Genomic DNA, 16,670 nt, shown 5'->3' on the forward strand with positions numbered 1-16,670 from the left:
TAATGGATTTGGTCATTTGCTCAACAAGAGCTGGACTTTGTCTAATTTACTCATAATCCTCAGAGTGGGAACAATGTCTTGCATGTAGTGGGTGCCTAATAAATAATTATTTAGTTAATAGTGAAGTATTGATTCTGTGACCAGTGAATGGGAACTCATCTGCCACTGGAATGCCCAAGATAAACTCTTATTCTCCAGGGCTTCTCTCCAGGTGGCTTTTCATCATTCAGTATCTTGCCTGAGTTTCTTCACAGCATAGCCACTGGCTTTCAAGAGGAGAGCTTCCAACAGGACATGCCTCAGTGCATAAGCACGTATTAAGCTTCTGCTGTATCTCATTTACTGATGTCCCATTGGCCAAGTGAGTGACGTGGCCAAGCCTAGAGTTGATGTGGGAAGGGATTAGACAACGGTGTGAACATAGGAAAATGGCTCATTGAAGGCCACCATGTAACAGTCTCCCACAGGGTTGGTTCCTGTCTCTAGCCACACATGGAGACCTTTTAGTCTCTATTGTTTTACAAGAGCTGAACCCTCGTCAGTGTCTTCCTGCTTCCACATACAGAGTACAGGACCTATGTGGCTTGGTTCTGATCACCGTTTTGCACTTTGGTTCTGTTTCTGATACATGGAAATATTTAGGATCTTAATCACAGCTATAACATGAATTTTCTCATTTATGTCTCTTGTTTTTCTTTTTGAAGCACAATGAGAAGAGAGGAATCTCAAAATATTAAATGAAAATGTCATCTTGGCTGGAAGTCCGGCTCAGCATCAAATCCATTTTCCATAGTAAGATCCTCTATCAGTTTTCTCCAACCTTCCTTGGAAATACCGCCCTTCTCCTATCTGAACCCTTCCCCTTCTCTCCCGCTGTGAAATTGCACAACAGCATTCACTGGACAGTCAGCATCTGTCTCTGTACCCCGGTCACGTTGTTCTTGGAATAATCTTGCTCCCAGCAGTTGCATGAGCACTCTTTACTTCCAGGAGCTAAATGCTGGCAGCCAGAAATACTCTTTCCCTCTGAACTCCCAGTATTTTTCTTGTATTTCTTTTGTGACATTTATCGCTTCCTACCTTTTATCATAGATATTTACATATGCCTTAACTTTGCCTTGTTTCCTTGCTGGTAAAGCTCATGCCAGTTTTTCCCTGCCTTGTGCCTTGTATATATATAGATAGTGGGTTCTCCATACAAATTCATTGCCTTCCCACTCCAAAATTATCCAAGAGCTAATTTACGTATGAATTTGCAAAGAGTTGAATTTCAAGGGAAGGTGATATCTAGTTTTATTTTATTTTATTATTATTATTTTTTTGGTGGTACATGGGCCTCTCACTGTTGTGGCCTCTCCCGTTGCGGAGCACAGGCATTAATACAGCTAAAACGTATTCAGTGTCTAGTACCAGGAACAGACCCCGCTTCTGCTTACTCCCTGGCTGGGAAGGCAGACATTTAACAAGCAAATACAAATGCCAATTTTCAGAAAGCAGTCCATGTGAGATCCCAAGAAAACACAAGTCTCCAAGGATCAGGTTGAGGAAGAAGGCGGGGGAGTGGGTGTGAGGGGGAACAGGCAAACAAATTGAATATCACCTGATAAATGCTATACCAGCATATGGCCAAAGTGCTGTCAAAATACAAAAGAGGGAGGATTTAATTCTCTCTGGAAGTTTGGGTAGGGCATCAGAAACGAGCCGAAATCTTCAGGGATGAACAGGCTTTCTACAGGCTTAAGATGGGTGCTGGCAACGACGGTGGTGATGGCGCTCAGGAAGGCATTTGCTCGGCTGGGGAACCCTGTGTACCCACTGTGAGGGCTGGATGACCATCAGACCACTTCCAGTGATTCATTAGCCTCTTGGCCAAGCACCACCATAGCCAGCTGAACCAGTTTGAATGGGAGTTGATATTTCAGGTCAGACCTCAGGTTTTTTTCCTCCAGAGTGGAGGGTTGCCAGGTAGAATGAAACATGCCCAGTTAAATCTGAATTTCAGATAAACAACGAATATTTTTTTAGTAAAGGCCCCAATATTTGGGACACACTTATATTAAAAAATATTTGTTTATTTGAAATTCAAATTACTAAAAACTTTGACTTGACTTTTTGTTTGTGTATTTTATTTACTACATCAAGCAATCCTACCAGAGTGGTAAGAAAGTGGCAGGTCTGCTGTGGCACAGATAATAAATAACAAACAAAACCCCACCATGACCCCAGCTTTCTGTAGCCTTCCCAGCCAAAAGTCTCTCCAATTGGAAGCCAGAGAACAAGCTTCCAGAAAAGAGACGCTGTACCTAGACAACCAAGGCGCGAACCCACCCGACGGTCCGCAAGACCCGCGTTTAGAAGTGCGGTGCATCCTGGGAGTGAGTTTTCTAAGTTCGGATTCGCCTCCGAAGGCCACGGGACTACAACTCCCAGGAGCGCCAAAGAGTCGCCGCGAGGCACGCTGGGAGTACTGGTTTTACCCCGTCGAAGGGTCCTGGTGGGCTGTTTGTGTAACAAGAGACCAAGGCCGATTTTTAGAGAATCTCAATATTCAGAATTCATATAAAAGGTTAAACAGAGGATTAGTGCTTTCAATACAGAGAAAACAAGTCTTCCGGAACATAGTGGCAACTGTGCAGGCGCCCGCTGACGTTACACCCCGCGCTGAAGGGTGGGGACTGAGCGTCACTCCTGCATGTGACCCCAGCGCCCCTTTGTGATTGGCTGTTCCGGGGGCGCGGCGCTCGGGCGAGGACGCCCCTGATTGGTGCTTCGGGGCAGCGGGGCGGGACTCCGGCTGCAGCCGCGGGAGGTCCGGACACTGGCGGCCATGGGACTCGCTGGTAAGTGCGTGTCTGAGCTTCCCGCGCCGGTACTCCCTGCCGCTTCCAGATGGGACTGAGCTGCCCTCAGGGGAGCGTGGCCGACGATGCAGGGGGCGAAGCCGAGCCGGCTTGAGGGTCGGAGGTCGGGGTCGAGGGTCTCCGGAGTCGAGTGGGGCTGAGGGTGCGCTGGGGCCGCCGAGCTGTAGCCGGTTCCGCGTCGGCTAAGGCGGGCGGGGCGAACGGCTCTGGGACTCCCGGCCTCGACCTCCTGCTCGCTCTTTGGCCGTTTTCCTCCCTTTGGGCCTGGCGAGACCCCGCCTGACTGCGCCGGGGTCGCTGACTGAGCGGGGTCATCCCTTCCTTGGCCCTGGCGCTCCCCAGCGACCCCTCAGCGAGTGAAGCTGGAACGGCGCTCGGCGGGTGGGTGGAAGCGCCGTCCTTTTGACCCCAAGCCCCCGCCGGGTCACCCTAAGGCTTCTCTGGAGTCTCTGCTGATAATAACTGTCTAGGAACTTGTTGACCGTGGACTTTACGGCCATCTCGCATTTGCCGCTCAAGTGGCTGGGTGGGGACCTTGGACCGATCGCTCAACTTGTCTGGTTTCTCATTCGTAAAATGAGAGAGGTATTCACTAGATCTCCAAGCCTTTCTTCAACTTTAAAATTTTAAGATTCTGTGATTGTGCCCTTTGTTGAGCTTTTACCCCATGAAAGTGTTAGGCGTGATAACCGTGATAGGCACATTTCTCACAGAACATTGCAGGTTAATGACAGAACTTTAAATGATTTCATTTGGTGCTTTACTCACTGTTTTCGTTATCATTCATCTTTTAAAATTGAATGGAACTGGAAATTCGGGTTTAGGTGACAAACCACAGTAGGAAAATGTTCGTGAAGCCACTTAAAAGTACAGACTTGAAGAATCTTATGATTTGGTAATATTGAATTGTAGTTAGCAAGTTCAGCTCAACAAACACTCATTGAGTATTTCTGAGACAATATTTAAAATAAACATGACTTTGTTGGAGAGAATAGACTTTGCACAAGCTGTTACTTTGCATTTTCTGAGTTTGCGGTGACATCAGAAACTCAGACCTTTAGGATGGCTTCCCGTTGTATAGTTGAGTTTCTGGAGGCATGGAAATCTCATTTGTAAAGCTGAGAAGGAGTTTCACTCACTTTCCAGGCTTCTCTTTAGCTTTAAATGTCTAAGAATCTGTAATCATACTGAATATTGAGTTGATGATTTTTGCGCTGATGCTCTCGGGGACCCCTGAGCTGAACATTTCCTACTTTAGAGGTATAAAATGGCCCCAGATCCAGCCCGTCTCTAGTTTAGTTTTTATCTTTCGATTCCAAACTGAAGGGAGGGATACTCATGGAGGGAAGATATACATAACTGAAAGTTTAAGAAAATGAGGGGAACAGTTTGATTATCACCATTCTTGAATAAGGAAGGAGAAAATAAGGTCTGTGGCATGTGCTACAGGTGACACTTTAAAAAGCTGCTCTCAAAAGACAGTTCTCACTCCAGGTATATTTTAGTGTAAACCACAGACTTAATACTAGCGAACTCGATGAGATTCATTGAGTCAATGGCTAAGCTCTAAAGTGGGGTTAGCAAACCTTTTCTGTAAAGATCCGTATGTTTTATTATGTGAATGAACTGGTTTGTTAACCTGGCAAAGTATTCTATACTTTGGTGTAACAAACATTATTTAAGATTATGTGTAACGGTATTTTTAGAGCAAAATTAAGATATAAGGACATGCAGAGTCTAGTTTCGTTGTATGACACACAGTAAGTACTAAGCAAGTAAATGCTGTCAAATGCATGAATTCATCATACGCTTTGTTTTATTTCTAGGGGAAAAGCTAACAGATTAACATTAAAATAATATTTATGTCTGGATTTGGAGTGTGGAATGTATTTTGTCTCTGAGCTTAGATCCTTGTTTACTCTCTCTTTCAGGTACTAGAGGACACATATCTTAACTGGGTTGCTCTAAGGACTAATGCCTAAACCATCTCAGCATGGCCTGTAGAGGAGGAGGTGGGCATGGCCAGCGTCCCTCAGCTTCACTCTCCCATGTCAGCCCTGGACGTCTTTCCACGTGTAGAACCTGTACCCATAATATATGCATGGTGTCGGACTTTTTCTACCCAAATATGGGAGGCGTGGAAGGCCACATTTACCAGCTCTCTCAGTGCCTGATTGAAAGAGGGCACAAGGTCATAATTGTCACCCATGCTTATGGAAATCGCAAAGGCATCCGTTACCTCACTAATGGCCTCAAAGTCTATTACTTGCCTCTGAAAGTCATGTACAACCAATCTACAGCCACGACCCTCTTTCACAGTCTGCCATTGCTCAGGTACATATTTGTTCGGGAGAGAGTCACGATAATCCATTCACATAGTTCCTTTTCTGCCATGGCCCATGATGCCCTCTTCCACGCCAAGACAATGGGCCTCCAGACAGTCTTCACGGACCATTCCCTTTTTGGATTTGCTGATGTCAGCTCGGTGCTTACAAACAAGCTTCTAACTGTGTCTCTTTGTGACACAAACCACATAATTTGTGTCTCTTACACTAGTAAGGAAAACACTGTGCTAAGAGCAGCGCTGAATCCTGAAATAGTGTCCGTCATTCCTAATGCTGTAGATCCTACTGACTTCACTCCAGACCCATTTAGAAGGCATGATAGTGTAATAACTGTTGTTGTTGTCAGCAGACTTGTTTACAGAAAAGGTAATGAAATGATAGCTACAAATGCACTGCACAGCCTTTTTTTCCTTGTAGAAAGCTGTTGAATATTTGTGTTATAATGATTGTTGGGCTTTTTGTTTTGTTTTATGGTTTTATAACAACTTCTGCGTTAAATACAGCAAAGAAGGGTCTAATAATGTTTTATACATCTTAAAGGAGAAATTTCTGGAACAGTGGTAAATGCTATCCCCAGCCCCAGCCCCCCCCCCCGCGATGTTTTCGTAGTTATTTAAAAGGAAAAACAATAACCTGATGTTGTTTAACAGGTCAGGTCTTTTAAAAATTTCCGTACACATGCAGTAGCAAGTGCAGGGCCCAGACCATCACATAACCCTTTCTTTTCATTGCACATATTTTGAAAACTAAGAAAATCGCAAGGGTGAAAACTAAAATCAGCTGTAACTGTATTATTCAGGGAGGACCCTAATGAACGTTTGATTTATAGCTTTTCTGTCGTTTTTATGCATACACTCAAAGTCAGTGAGCTTGTTCTGCACGTTACTGTTTTGTAGCTTGCTTATTTCCTTTAATCGTAGATAAGACGTTAATAATGAATTGGCACGTAAGTGCTAAAGGGGGGTCAGATAGCCCAGAGTCTGATCCTGGCTCCATCCTCCTGTGTGATCGAAGACAAGCTACTTGACATCTCCGAGTCTCAATTTTTTTCTTTTGTGTGATTTGGGCAACATTGGTAATCTTGTGAGGTTCAGTGTTGGTTCCTGTACAGTACTTAGCCCAATTTGTACTCGGTATGTGTCTGCTGTGCACAAGGAGGATTGTTTTAGTGCCTCTGCAGCACTTTATGGATGCCACAGTAGAATTTGTAGAGCCTTGCCGACTAAAAGTCTGAAGCAGTCCAGTTATTCAAAACATAAATGGTTTTCTGGATGGTATTTGAAAACCTGTCCAGCAATCAAAATTGTCACTAAAAGTGGGGAATTGTTAAAAAGATAATATGTAAACCCCCCCCTTTAAAATATTTTAATTTACTCAAAATATTATTACCATGCACTGAATCACCAATAATTTGGTTTAGGCCTGCAGGCTTAAGAGTACTGGTCCACTGATTTGAGCTGCGTCATCTTTCTTGCACAGTCACCTTTAAAAAGCATAACTTACAGTTGCCAGTTTGGGTCTCTTAAATGTGGTGAGAACCTCTAAAGGCACATGAAGTCATGTACTTCTGGATTTTTCATTTGTTTTTGACCTTATACAGTGGTTCAGGATATCCCCTAATCTGACAAGGTTTTTTTTTTACTGTGTCTTTATTGAATTTTTCAAACCGTTCAGCTTAGTTTCACAGAAACTCATTTTGTCCATTTTTGTGCTATTTAAATACTGTAACAAGTATAATAAAATAGGCATCAGACAGATTTGTGGACAAATGCAGCTGATTCTTGGTAAGCATGAAGCTCAGCGGTGGGATCAGAAGTGTCCCAGTGTACTAGGGAGTGGCCTAAAATCCAGATGTGGGCCTTGGCCACGATGTTTTACCTTTGGAATGGAGAGCCTTGGTCCATGCAGTGATCCACTAAGCGGAGGTTGGTGAGAAAACTTCTACTGAACTGCGTTTTTGGGGGTGAAGGCAATGAAATGCTTCCATTCCTTACTTGAAGAAGATGTGAATGGAGCAGCATTGTGTGTTCTGAAGCCCTCTTGGGATATTGGTAATGTGTTTGTTGTAACTTAAGAAATGTGCCTATTTTGTTTTTTCACCAAATAATATACCTTTGTGAGATAGCTAGCTGAGAAAGCATATGATGCGTGCATGGTCAAGGATCAGAGCAAAATTAACTTACCTGTTCAGAGATTGAACCTGTTACCTTTACTTCACTAACTATGGTATTTTAACCAGCTGAGCTAACCACCAAAGAGTGAAGGTACAGCCTTTCCTGTTCTCAGTTCAGTCATTTAACAAATATTTATCAAACCCTTTCCGTATGTCAGGCACTGTGCAAAAAGTAACATTCTGAGAAGGAATGGCCACGTCTGTAGTTCAAAAGTGAGTAGTTGTATTAATGGTCCATTAATTATTAATAAATTAATTTCTTTAGGAGGTGTTCATTTGGACCAGATATCAAAGGCCACTGGAACATATTAAGTAAGAGAGAATAAATCAGAAGTCCTATTACCCAGGATCCCTGGCCTCTTCCCTCTTCCATTGAGCCTATTTTGCTCTCAGGCAGGGTTTAGCAGCGCTCACGTGCATGTGCAGACATGCCCCACTTCTGCTCTAGTGCTAATGATGACTTACATTTATATTCTGCAGTTGATAAAGCCTGTACATGGTACAGTACCTAACTTGACCCTCCCAGCAACTGTAGGGTAGATGTTATCTGCATGTAACAGACAAAGAAACTGAGTCTCAGAGGGGGTAAGTAACTCACCCAGGTTACACAGTAAGTAACAGAGATGACAAGCCTGAGTTGAGCTCTTCTGCAGTTAAGGTCTCCTGTTCCCTCCACCCTCAGCCCAGCCACCATTATCCTAGGTATAGATTCAGAAGATTCTATTAGACTGTGCTTTAGAAGCGCTTTAGAAGCACTTCGGATCAGAGCTTTTCTTGTCCATTTTGTGAGAATATGGCAATTGAAAGTCCTTTGGTATGTTTCATTGTGTTGGACGCTTGCTAGAGGCACCAGAACATTTCTTATTATGGGGAGAAAAAAACCTTTATTCTTAGAATAATAATATAGATCGTTGATAATATTAATCGTTTCCGTTTCTTTTAAAGTACTTGTCAGAATTAAACAACAATGCATTTAAAGCCCACCGCCTGGTATAGTAAGCCCTCAGTAATTGTAGCTATTGTTACTAATTATGATTATTGCTCTATATGTGGGGTTTTGGGTTTTTTTCATTTAAAGAATGTATTCTTAACCTTTGTATTAGAAGGGAGAGAGGGCAAGGAGGGAGGGGAAGGAAACAATTATACGAGGTTACTTGTTAGAAGTCATTAAGACACCTTCTGGTTTATCTAAAAATCCAGTTGATGGACTTGGTAATAAACTTGAAACAAAGATAGGTAAGATTTTAATGAGAAGCTTTCATAATTCAGAAAAGCCACATGTGGGGCTTCCCTGGTGGCGCAGTGCTTGAGAATTCGCCTGCCGGTGCAGGGGACATGGGTTCGTGCCCCAGTCCGGGAAGATCCCACATGCCGCGGAGCGGCTGGGCCCGTGAGCCATGGCCGCTGAGCCTGCGCGTCCGGAGCCTGTGCTCAGCAACGGGAGAGGCCACAACAATGAGAGGCCCGCGTACCGCAAAAACAACAAAAAAAAGCCACGTGAATTTATGTTTGCTAATGCAGTCATATTTTGAAAATACTAGCGGAGTTTACGTAATAAATCCTACTTGGAATTATTTAATAAAAATGACCCTATATATATTATTTCTCCTACCATCTTTTTAATAATTGATCTGCCTGTATTTGGGAAGATTGATAGAAGAAGTGCAGTTCTTGTGTATGTATGTGTATGCATTTCTTTAACTGGCTTATTTTACATTTACTTTTGAATGTGTATGATTTGTACTTGTTAATGAGCTAAATTCTTAATCATCAACACTACTGTCACTTTGGATTGCTACTTTCAGACTAGTAGGGCATGATTTATTTTGCTGCTTTATATTACCTAAGGTTGTATTTACATATTATAAGAAAGTTTCATTAAAAAGAAAAAAAAGGACCAAGATGCACCCTTTTGTTCTGCAGACTGTAATGATCCGGCAGTGGAAGTCCTGCCACCTTCATTCACTGTCATTCGGGGGAAGTGGGCTGTAGCAGATTTGGATGGACTCTTACAAATTTTGCTAATACCCTAGTGTTCGCTGCAAAGTCCTCTGTACAAACTGCATTCTCAACACAATGGAGGCAGCAGTCATGTTTTGCTGCTTAGCCCTTTCCTATAGTAGGAAGTAGAATCATAACGCTGGTAGAATTTTGTAGGTGAAAGAGACCTTGGACTTCAGGTACGTCGGTCTGTTCATTTTCTCTTATCAGGAAAGTCCCATTATCAGAGTTTGCTCATAAAAAGGCTGGGTCAAGACCCAGATCTCCAGTCAACTCTTCTGCTCTGCAGAAAGTTGTAACTGAAATGTAAGCTACCTCAAATGCCATTTTTTAGCAGTAGGTGTGTAAACACAGGTGAATAACCTAGAACACAATGTTGAAACGGAACAGAATAGTCCACGAACTGGGTGTGTGGAAGGTACCCATGGGTGTCAGTGTATATATCCTCAAGAACTCTTGGGGGACCCCTGGCAGTTTGAACGATTCCACCATTCCAGGAAAGGTTTAAGAGAATTTGTTTCTCCCCTTAAGTAAGGGAGGCATAGCTAATATTACTTTTCAAAGTGAGTGGATTCTCAGAAGTTCTGATAAAATTTTTGTTAAGGTTAATTATTGATAACTCAAACATTCAACTTGATGTTTTCAGGGACCGATTTGCTTAGTGGTATAATACCTGAACTCTGTCAGAAATATCCCAATTTAAATTTCATAATTGGAGGAGAGGGACCAAAGAGAGTCATTTTGGAAGAAGTACGGGAAAGATACCAGCTCCATGACAGGTATTGATGGATTCCATATTGTCTTGGGTGAGAAAATATCAGTTACCTAAAATTGGTTTTGGCTACATGCCTGCATTAAGTGGGCTGCTTCTCCTACATGTACTTGACATGAGAATGTAATGCAAGGCCTATTTAAGAAAAATTATATAAAATGGGGAACCCTAGTTAAGGAATTCATAATTTTATTTTTTCTGTTAGCCCAACATTATTTGACTTTAGGGGGCACTGGTTGGGGCACCCGAGAATGCACAAAAAAACAGCTATTTGATTGGAAATGTTTGCAGATTCTCAAGCCATACTGAGTTGTGATTTAAATAGCACGGCCCAAATCATGTAAATTGCTCTGCGTGTACAGATTCGAACATTTCTCCTCGGTAACTTGGTTAACACGTGAGCTGTGTGCATGTGAAGCATCAATTTAAAAGGAACATTTTCCTGTTTAGAAACGACACTTTAACATTTACTCATCAAAGTGTATTAACATTTTCATTGAATGCAGACTGATTTTGGAGAAGATGAAATTTGATCTGTGTGACAAAAGTTAGAAATATGTTAGCTGTACAAGCTTTAACCAAACAGCTTTATATGACTTTCTTTTAGATCAGAGTTGGATGATATTAATCTTTTGAGATGGAAAACATTAGAAGCAGTAAGATTCTAAGTATAATATGAGTAGCACACTTGGCTTATAAATGGTATTTCTTTTGTAGCATGATTTTTACTCCCCTCTTTTTTCTCTCGTTTCAAAAATCAGAGTGCGTCTCTTGGGAGCCTTAGAACACAAAGATGTCAGAAATGTCTTAGTTCAAGGACATATTTTTCTTAATACTTCCCTTACTGAAGCATTCTGCATGGCAATTGTGGAAGCAGCCAGTTGTGGTTTACAGGTAAAAAGCTTTGAGGGCTTATTACGTCGTTGGGGTCTCTGTATTTGTATTTTGAAAAATAATCAGATGCAGTCTGTAATATTTTTTTAAATTGGTATTGTTTATTTTCCTGAGAGATGAATTATGGAGGATCACATGTTCTTTTTTCCTTTTTAAGGTTGTAAGTACCAGGGTTGGTGGAATTCCTGAAGTACTTCCAGAAAATCTTATCATTTTATGTGAGCCTTCTGTAAAATCTTTGTGTGAGGGATTGGAAAAAGCTGTTTCCCAACTGAAGTCGGGAGCATTGCCGCCTCCAGAAAATATCCACAACATCGTAAAGACTTTCTACACCTGGAGGAATGTTGCGGAGAGAACTGAAAAAGTATGTCACATGCTAAGAGAAGGGTATTTGAAGATTGTGTCTTGAATTCTTACTTGATGTTTCACATACACACTTGCTGCTTTTATATAGGTTTACCATTTCTGCTCTGTTGCTTAAGTTTATGAAGTCTCTTCCAAATGAAAAGAAGTGAATTCTGTATTACTTCCGGTATATGTTAGGCTAAGTTTCTAGTCAAATCATTGCATTTGACATCTGAAAATAGCAGTAATGCAGTATCTAGACCTTTCATTAAACTGGGCATGCAGGAGTTACAAAATTTTCTAGAAGTCACAACAATTAGAGGCAAAACTAATATTAAGATCTACTCTTAGACATTTTCTTGAGGCTCTTTATAATTCTAAAGCATATAGGTCTATTAGAAAATATATGGTTTTGCTTAGCCCGATTGTGGCAACTTATAAGTTACAAATATTTAATCCAGGCTGCTTCCTAAAACTCCCGTGTCACTTTTGCTAGCTGCTGTGATTTTTCTACAGGAGAGGGATTTTTGCATCTTTGGGCTGATTGAGAACATAGTAAGTTAGAATTCAAAAAGCACGTGACAAGTGTTGGCAATAGGATCACAAATAAAAAGCAGCAGTAGAAAATTGGTAAAAGGACAGGTGCAGGAAATAGGTTAATGCCCTTAGGTGGGAGAGTACAGTTGTAGGAAATGCTTCCTTATTTCCAGGTCAGGACTTCATTTATTCTACTCAGTTGTGCCCTTTGTTTAAGTACCTCTCATGACTTCGTCTACCTCCTGCCTCTTATTATCACATAGCAAGCTGGATGGAAACGCTGTGCTTCTTAGAAATTGTGACCCAGAAAGACAGTCAGTTGGGAGAGTGGAGAAGGTAGTGCTTTATACTCTCATTGTATTCAGTGGAGCAACTAGTTTCTAGCCCAAAGTAGAAAGCAAGATGGAGCCGAGTAAGCAGAAAGGCTTTCTTACTTGGTTTAAATTGTAAATTCCCGTACGTAAGGTGAGCCCCGATTTGAATGGAAATGCAACAAAACTCTTTTTATCTCTAAAAATCATCATACACAGTTTGCATTGAAACATGAGAAGTTTCAACTAACAAACGGTTTTGACTGAAATAGCTCTGAGATAGCCACTTTCTAGAAGTTTTGCAATCGCGCCACCCGTATGAATTAAGTACATTCCCTTGTTTTCCTTTGGAAGTTGGGGTGCAGCACTGATTACCTGCTGGGAGCGCGTGGCAGAATCGCCCCGGGAGCCTTTTCGGGCTCTGTCCGGTTCATCTTCCTGTGCCCATTGCTGGATTCTAAAGTGACCCTTTAGGAGCAGAGGGGATATGGGAATGGTGGGCAGGCATATTTGGTTAGGCAGGTTTTTTCAGTGAAACCCACCCTGATTGAGGACCACATCTCTGTAATTGTGCCTTTACCTTCTTGATCAATGTCGTGTAAATCTCAGAAGTTTGCGCTGTTGTACATAACAAGTTTGGGGCAAAGAACTACGGTGACAGTTTGTCAGCTTGTGTTAAAGGAGCACATTAGGGTTTTTTTAAAAACCACGAATTCTCTTTTATTTAGGCTTAAAGTAATAGTAGGACGTCTGTATTGTTTTCGGTTTTACACTCTGGCAACTTATAGTATACATTCCAAAAAAGACGTTAATCCTTGTCCCTCATGGATTGTCCTCCCTGTCATCCTCTCCATAGTAGCAAATTGTTATTTTGTCACTTGAGATCATGAATTAACTGACTTAGAAATAAAGGTGGACATACGGGTGAGTTTGTAGTTGCTCTTTTAATTCTACCTGTTCCACACAGGATGTTTGATCCCTTTCAACTCCTTAGTTTAACTGCTATTTAGAAAAATTGATCAAGAAATTAAATCAGCATTCATGCTGGAAACATACTTTTTCATTTATAATTTGCCAGTCTCAGCATAACGCTCGATATAATTCTGACTACAGTGTATTCCAAATGTCCTCGGGGTAGAGGAGCTAGATGAAAACAGCCCGTACCTTTCAGAGGCCGTTGACCTTTAGAACTTGCTCTGCACGTCAGAACTTTCTTGAGTTCAAAAGGAGATGGTTTACAGGTCTGATAACGTGAGAGTGACCACAGGTAATGCCCAAATGCAGTTAAAAAACGTGCATGCCGGCCCATTTTATGTGTTTGAAATAAGTATATTCAAGGACCTTTGTTTTTTTCTTTAATATTTCAGAGTTTAGTGCTTAGCAATACTTTAAAAAAGCAAGCCACCTACTACCAATGCTCAGCAATAAACTTTATTTTGTTTGACCTATACCATCTACCAAAATTTCCCCGATCTCTTTCTGCTCCTTTTACTTGGAATCCGTGAAATGTCTCTGTATATTCTCCTCGTTTGTGCTCAGCAACACAGCGTCACTTGGCTGTGGAAAGAGGAGCCTCTCTGTACCCAGAAGCACACTAGATTGTAACTCTCTGATGGTAGTTGAGTCAAGGAACCTTAAAGGGCCAGTCCTTCCTCCCTGCTTGGGGAGTCACTGCTGAAGTAAATATGGCCTCGACAGGTCGCCCGCAAAGCCGCTCCAGCGTCTCAGGACTTTGGAATTCTCATAGTTGGTTAAATATTGATGGGGATCCCCTAGGGGACAGGAGCCGTGGTAGATTCATCTTTGTACCACAGGGTATACATACCCCAGTGTTTCGTCCAGAATAGGCACTCCATAAGTGTTGTCTCAAATGGCAATACGTAGTGCAATCAGTATCATTCGTCACATCATTTCTGTAGCAACAGTGAAATGTACGCGCCTTCTGTTGACATCTCTAAAGCACTCCTGGTCTGTGCAGGTCGTTGTTTATTGTGGCTCATGGTGCTCATTCTCGGCTCTCTCCCGCCAGGTGTACGACCAAGTGGCAGGAGAAGCTGTGTTATCGATGGACAAACGACTGGACAGACTCATCTCTCAGTGTGGCCCCTTGACAGGCTGCATTTTTGCTTTGTTGGCTGTATTCAGCTTTTTCTTCCTCATTTTCCTGAGATGGGTGACTCCAGATTCTATCATCGATGTTGCAGTAGATGCCACAGGGCCAAAGGGTGCCTGGACTCATCAGTATCCTTACAGGAAGAAGGTGGACGAGAACAATGAGGTACCTGAAACCAGGTAGAAGAAAGCCTGGATTGTGAGATTTGAAACACTTGTAATAGTTCTATTAAGACTATTGAAAATAACCTTGCTTTTTTTCTTTTTAAAGTTGATAGTAAGTTATGCTACCTCTTTATCATTCCGTGTTTTATTTTGAGGAAAGATAAACACTTATGCAATTCCTGAGTGTAGAAACTCCTTGCACTTATTTAAAATTTAGGAGAGAACATTGAAGCCACTCAGGTATGCAATTTTTCAGACTACTGAAATCCCTCTAGCAGAGATGTTTTAACGTTATATTTTGGGAGCTTTGGGTGCTGAAGGGCCAAACGTTTTCTGGGCATTTTTTGGCCCATTTTAAATGTTCTACCATTAATTAGACATTCACCAGATGTTTACAAGTTTTCTTTAGGGAAGTACAACAATTCTGTGAACTGTTTTAAGTTGTGTTCATACTACATTTATTAGACACTTAAGTCGTGTTCTTAAACTTTTATTGGGTATGCTCAGTAAGTGTTCCATATAATCAGCAGGTTTCTTGAGTAAAATGGGCTGTCAGCGACCAGCATGTTTTAAGCACCTACCAGGCATAGAACGTTGACCTAGATGCTTCCTGCGGTAAGGACCGGGGGTGGGGGGTTGGGGGGGCGCATTCGCTCTTTGTTGATCAGTCAGATGGCTCACTTCGTCATAGTCAGGTTTGACATGGAGTGGTAAGATATCCGCCATGCCGAAAATGCTCACGCTTTTAATGCCGGGAAAAAATCGCCGCGTACTCTCGTTTCTTCTTTGATCCTATTGGATGCATTCTCCTAGGTCGAGCCTTCATCTTCGCTTGTGTGTATGAAAATACTTTATGCTTTTTAAATACTAGGGACCGATACCACTGTTGATGATAGTGCAGAGAAACCCTCCACATCTCTCAGTGCATAATTTAGTCCTCTGTCAATGCCTTCTTGTTTTCCGAGCGCAGTGTACGAGGTGTGCCATCTCAAAATCAGCTGCTACCCTGTCCCTTTGATAGAAGTCACTTCCCTTCACTTGTGGCCTAGCTGATGCCTGATAAGTATTGTCAGTGTGCAGAAGTCTTGACCCCAGAATGTTTTGTTTATAGCCAATTGAGTGTGAAGATTTTAGGAACACAGTCTCTTTGTGGATGGATGTTGTTAACTAATCGTTGTGGCCCATAGCCATGGGTTTTTAAACCCCCAGTTATCCACATGGTGTGTCTTATTAATTCTTTGAACTCCTTAGAATAAGTTTTTGTGATTCAGGACTGTGAAGTCACAAGAATGAGGCACTGGGGGCGCGCTAGTTAGATGCTGGCAGCATTGCGATTCTGTACAGGATTTGTTTTTTAATGACAACATTCACAGAACTTCTTTTGAAAAAGTATCTTAACATACCTACTAATTGGTTGCCAGTGATACATAAGAAATATATTTGTGTTTTGTACTAAAACACAAATGCAAGAGTGCAGTTTTTAAAATCTAGAAGTTAGGGGTTCTTTTGTTAAAGAAAAACAGACTGACCCAAACCATTAAATCTTACTGGGATTTTTATGCGTAGAAACTGACTTATATAAATATGAAATAAACAGTGCCAATATTCATGATAAAGCAAGAAACTGTAACATTTGGTTTAATTTATTCTGTTCAGCAATTTTTAAAGGCATACTGCTGTTTTTTCTTGTATGTTATTTTTGTTTCTTAGCTTTTTTTTTTAGAATTGTCTATTAAATTGCCATTTAGTTCAGATGGAAATAGGATTTAAAGCTCTTGCATGAAACATGTAATTTGCATATTTTCCTTTTTTTTTCCCCTTTAGCAAATGGAAGTAAATTTGCTTGTTCTAGTAAATCTTAATTTTCAGGCTTCCTGAATACCTAAATTGTAACTGTCATTGTTGCACTGGTCAATATGTGGAAACATATTGTTCTGCCCTGCTACTTACATTTATTTGAAAGTGAACTTGCAGTGATGAGGAATTTATGAAAAATATATTGTATTTCTTTGGATGTTCCAAAAAGTAGCACATGTAAAACTGATTTGTGGAAACATGCTACATGTCCAAAAATAAAGACCAAAATGACATTTTGACATTTTTCTTGAGTTTGTCTTGTTTGAAGAACAGAATATTATTTACTAGTTGAGCAAC

The 16,670-nt window shown here is 41.4% G+C and overlaps 1 protein-coding gene and 1 pseudogene across 2 annotated transcripts; one reads left to right on the top strand and one right to left on the bottom strand.

Annotated features, from left to right (window-relative positions):
* Positions 1-2,649: 2,649 nt before the first annotated feature.
* LOC149744402 (uncharacterized) lies at positions 2,650-3,361 on the bottom strand (annotated as a pseudogene).
* On the top strand, positions 2,797-16,612 carry PIGA (phosphatidylinositol glycan anchor biosynthesis class A). 2 transcript variants are annotated; one of them, XM_022562681.2, is made up of 6 exons: positions 2,797-2,840; positions 4,793-5,572; positions 10,027-10,159; positions 10,914-11,046; positions 11,204-11,410; positions 14,269-16,612. In XM_022562681.2, the coding sequence occupies exons 2-6, from the start codon at positions 4,855-4,857 to the stop codon at positions 14,533-14,535; spliced, it is 1,458 nt and encodes a 485-aa protein (XP_022418389.1). In that variant the 5' UTR covers positions 2,797-2,840; positions 4,793-4,854; the 3' UTR covers positions 14,536-16,612. The 2 variants fall into 2 exon arrangements, with proteins under 2 accessions (XP_022418389.1, XP_089760891.1); XM_089904765.1 differs by lacking the exon at positions 2,797-2,840 and having other exon boundaries at positions 2,994-5,572.
* Positions 16,613-16,670: the final 58 nt, after the last annotated feature.

Source organism: Delphinapterus leucas, chromosome X (genome assembly GCF_059928025.1).
Source record: "Delphinapterus leucas isolate spDelLeu-1000000601 "Yukka" chromosome X, BTC_Dleu_Yukka2, whole genome shotgun sequence".
Classification (NCBI taxonomy): Eukaryota; Metazoa; Chordata; class Mammalia; order Artiodactyla; family Monodontidae; genus Delphinapterus; species Delphinapterus leucas.

Excerpts from the sequence above, each read along its gene's own strand:
- PIGA (XM_022562681.2), top strand. The coding sequence starts at position 4,855 with ATGGCCTGTAGAGGAGGAGGTGGGCATGGCCAGCGTCCCTCAGCTTCA. Across the intron at positions 11,047-11,203 it reads CAGCCAGTTGTGGTTTACAG|GTTGTAAGTACCAGGGTTGG; the intron begins GTAAAAAGCTTT and ends TTCCTTTTTAAG. Across the intron at positions 11,411-14,268 it reads TTGCGGAGAGAACTGAAAAA|GTGTACGACCAAGTGGCAGG; the intron begins GTATGTCACATG and ends CTCTCCCGCCAG.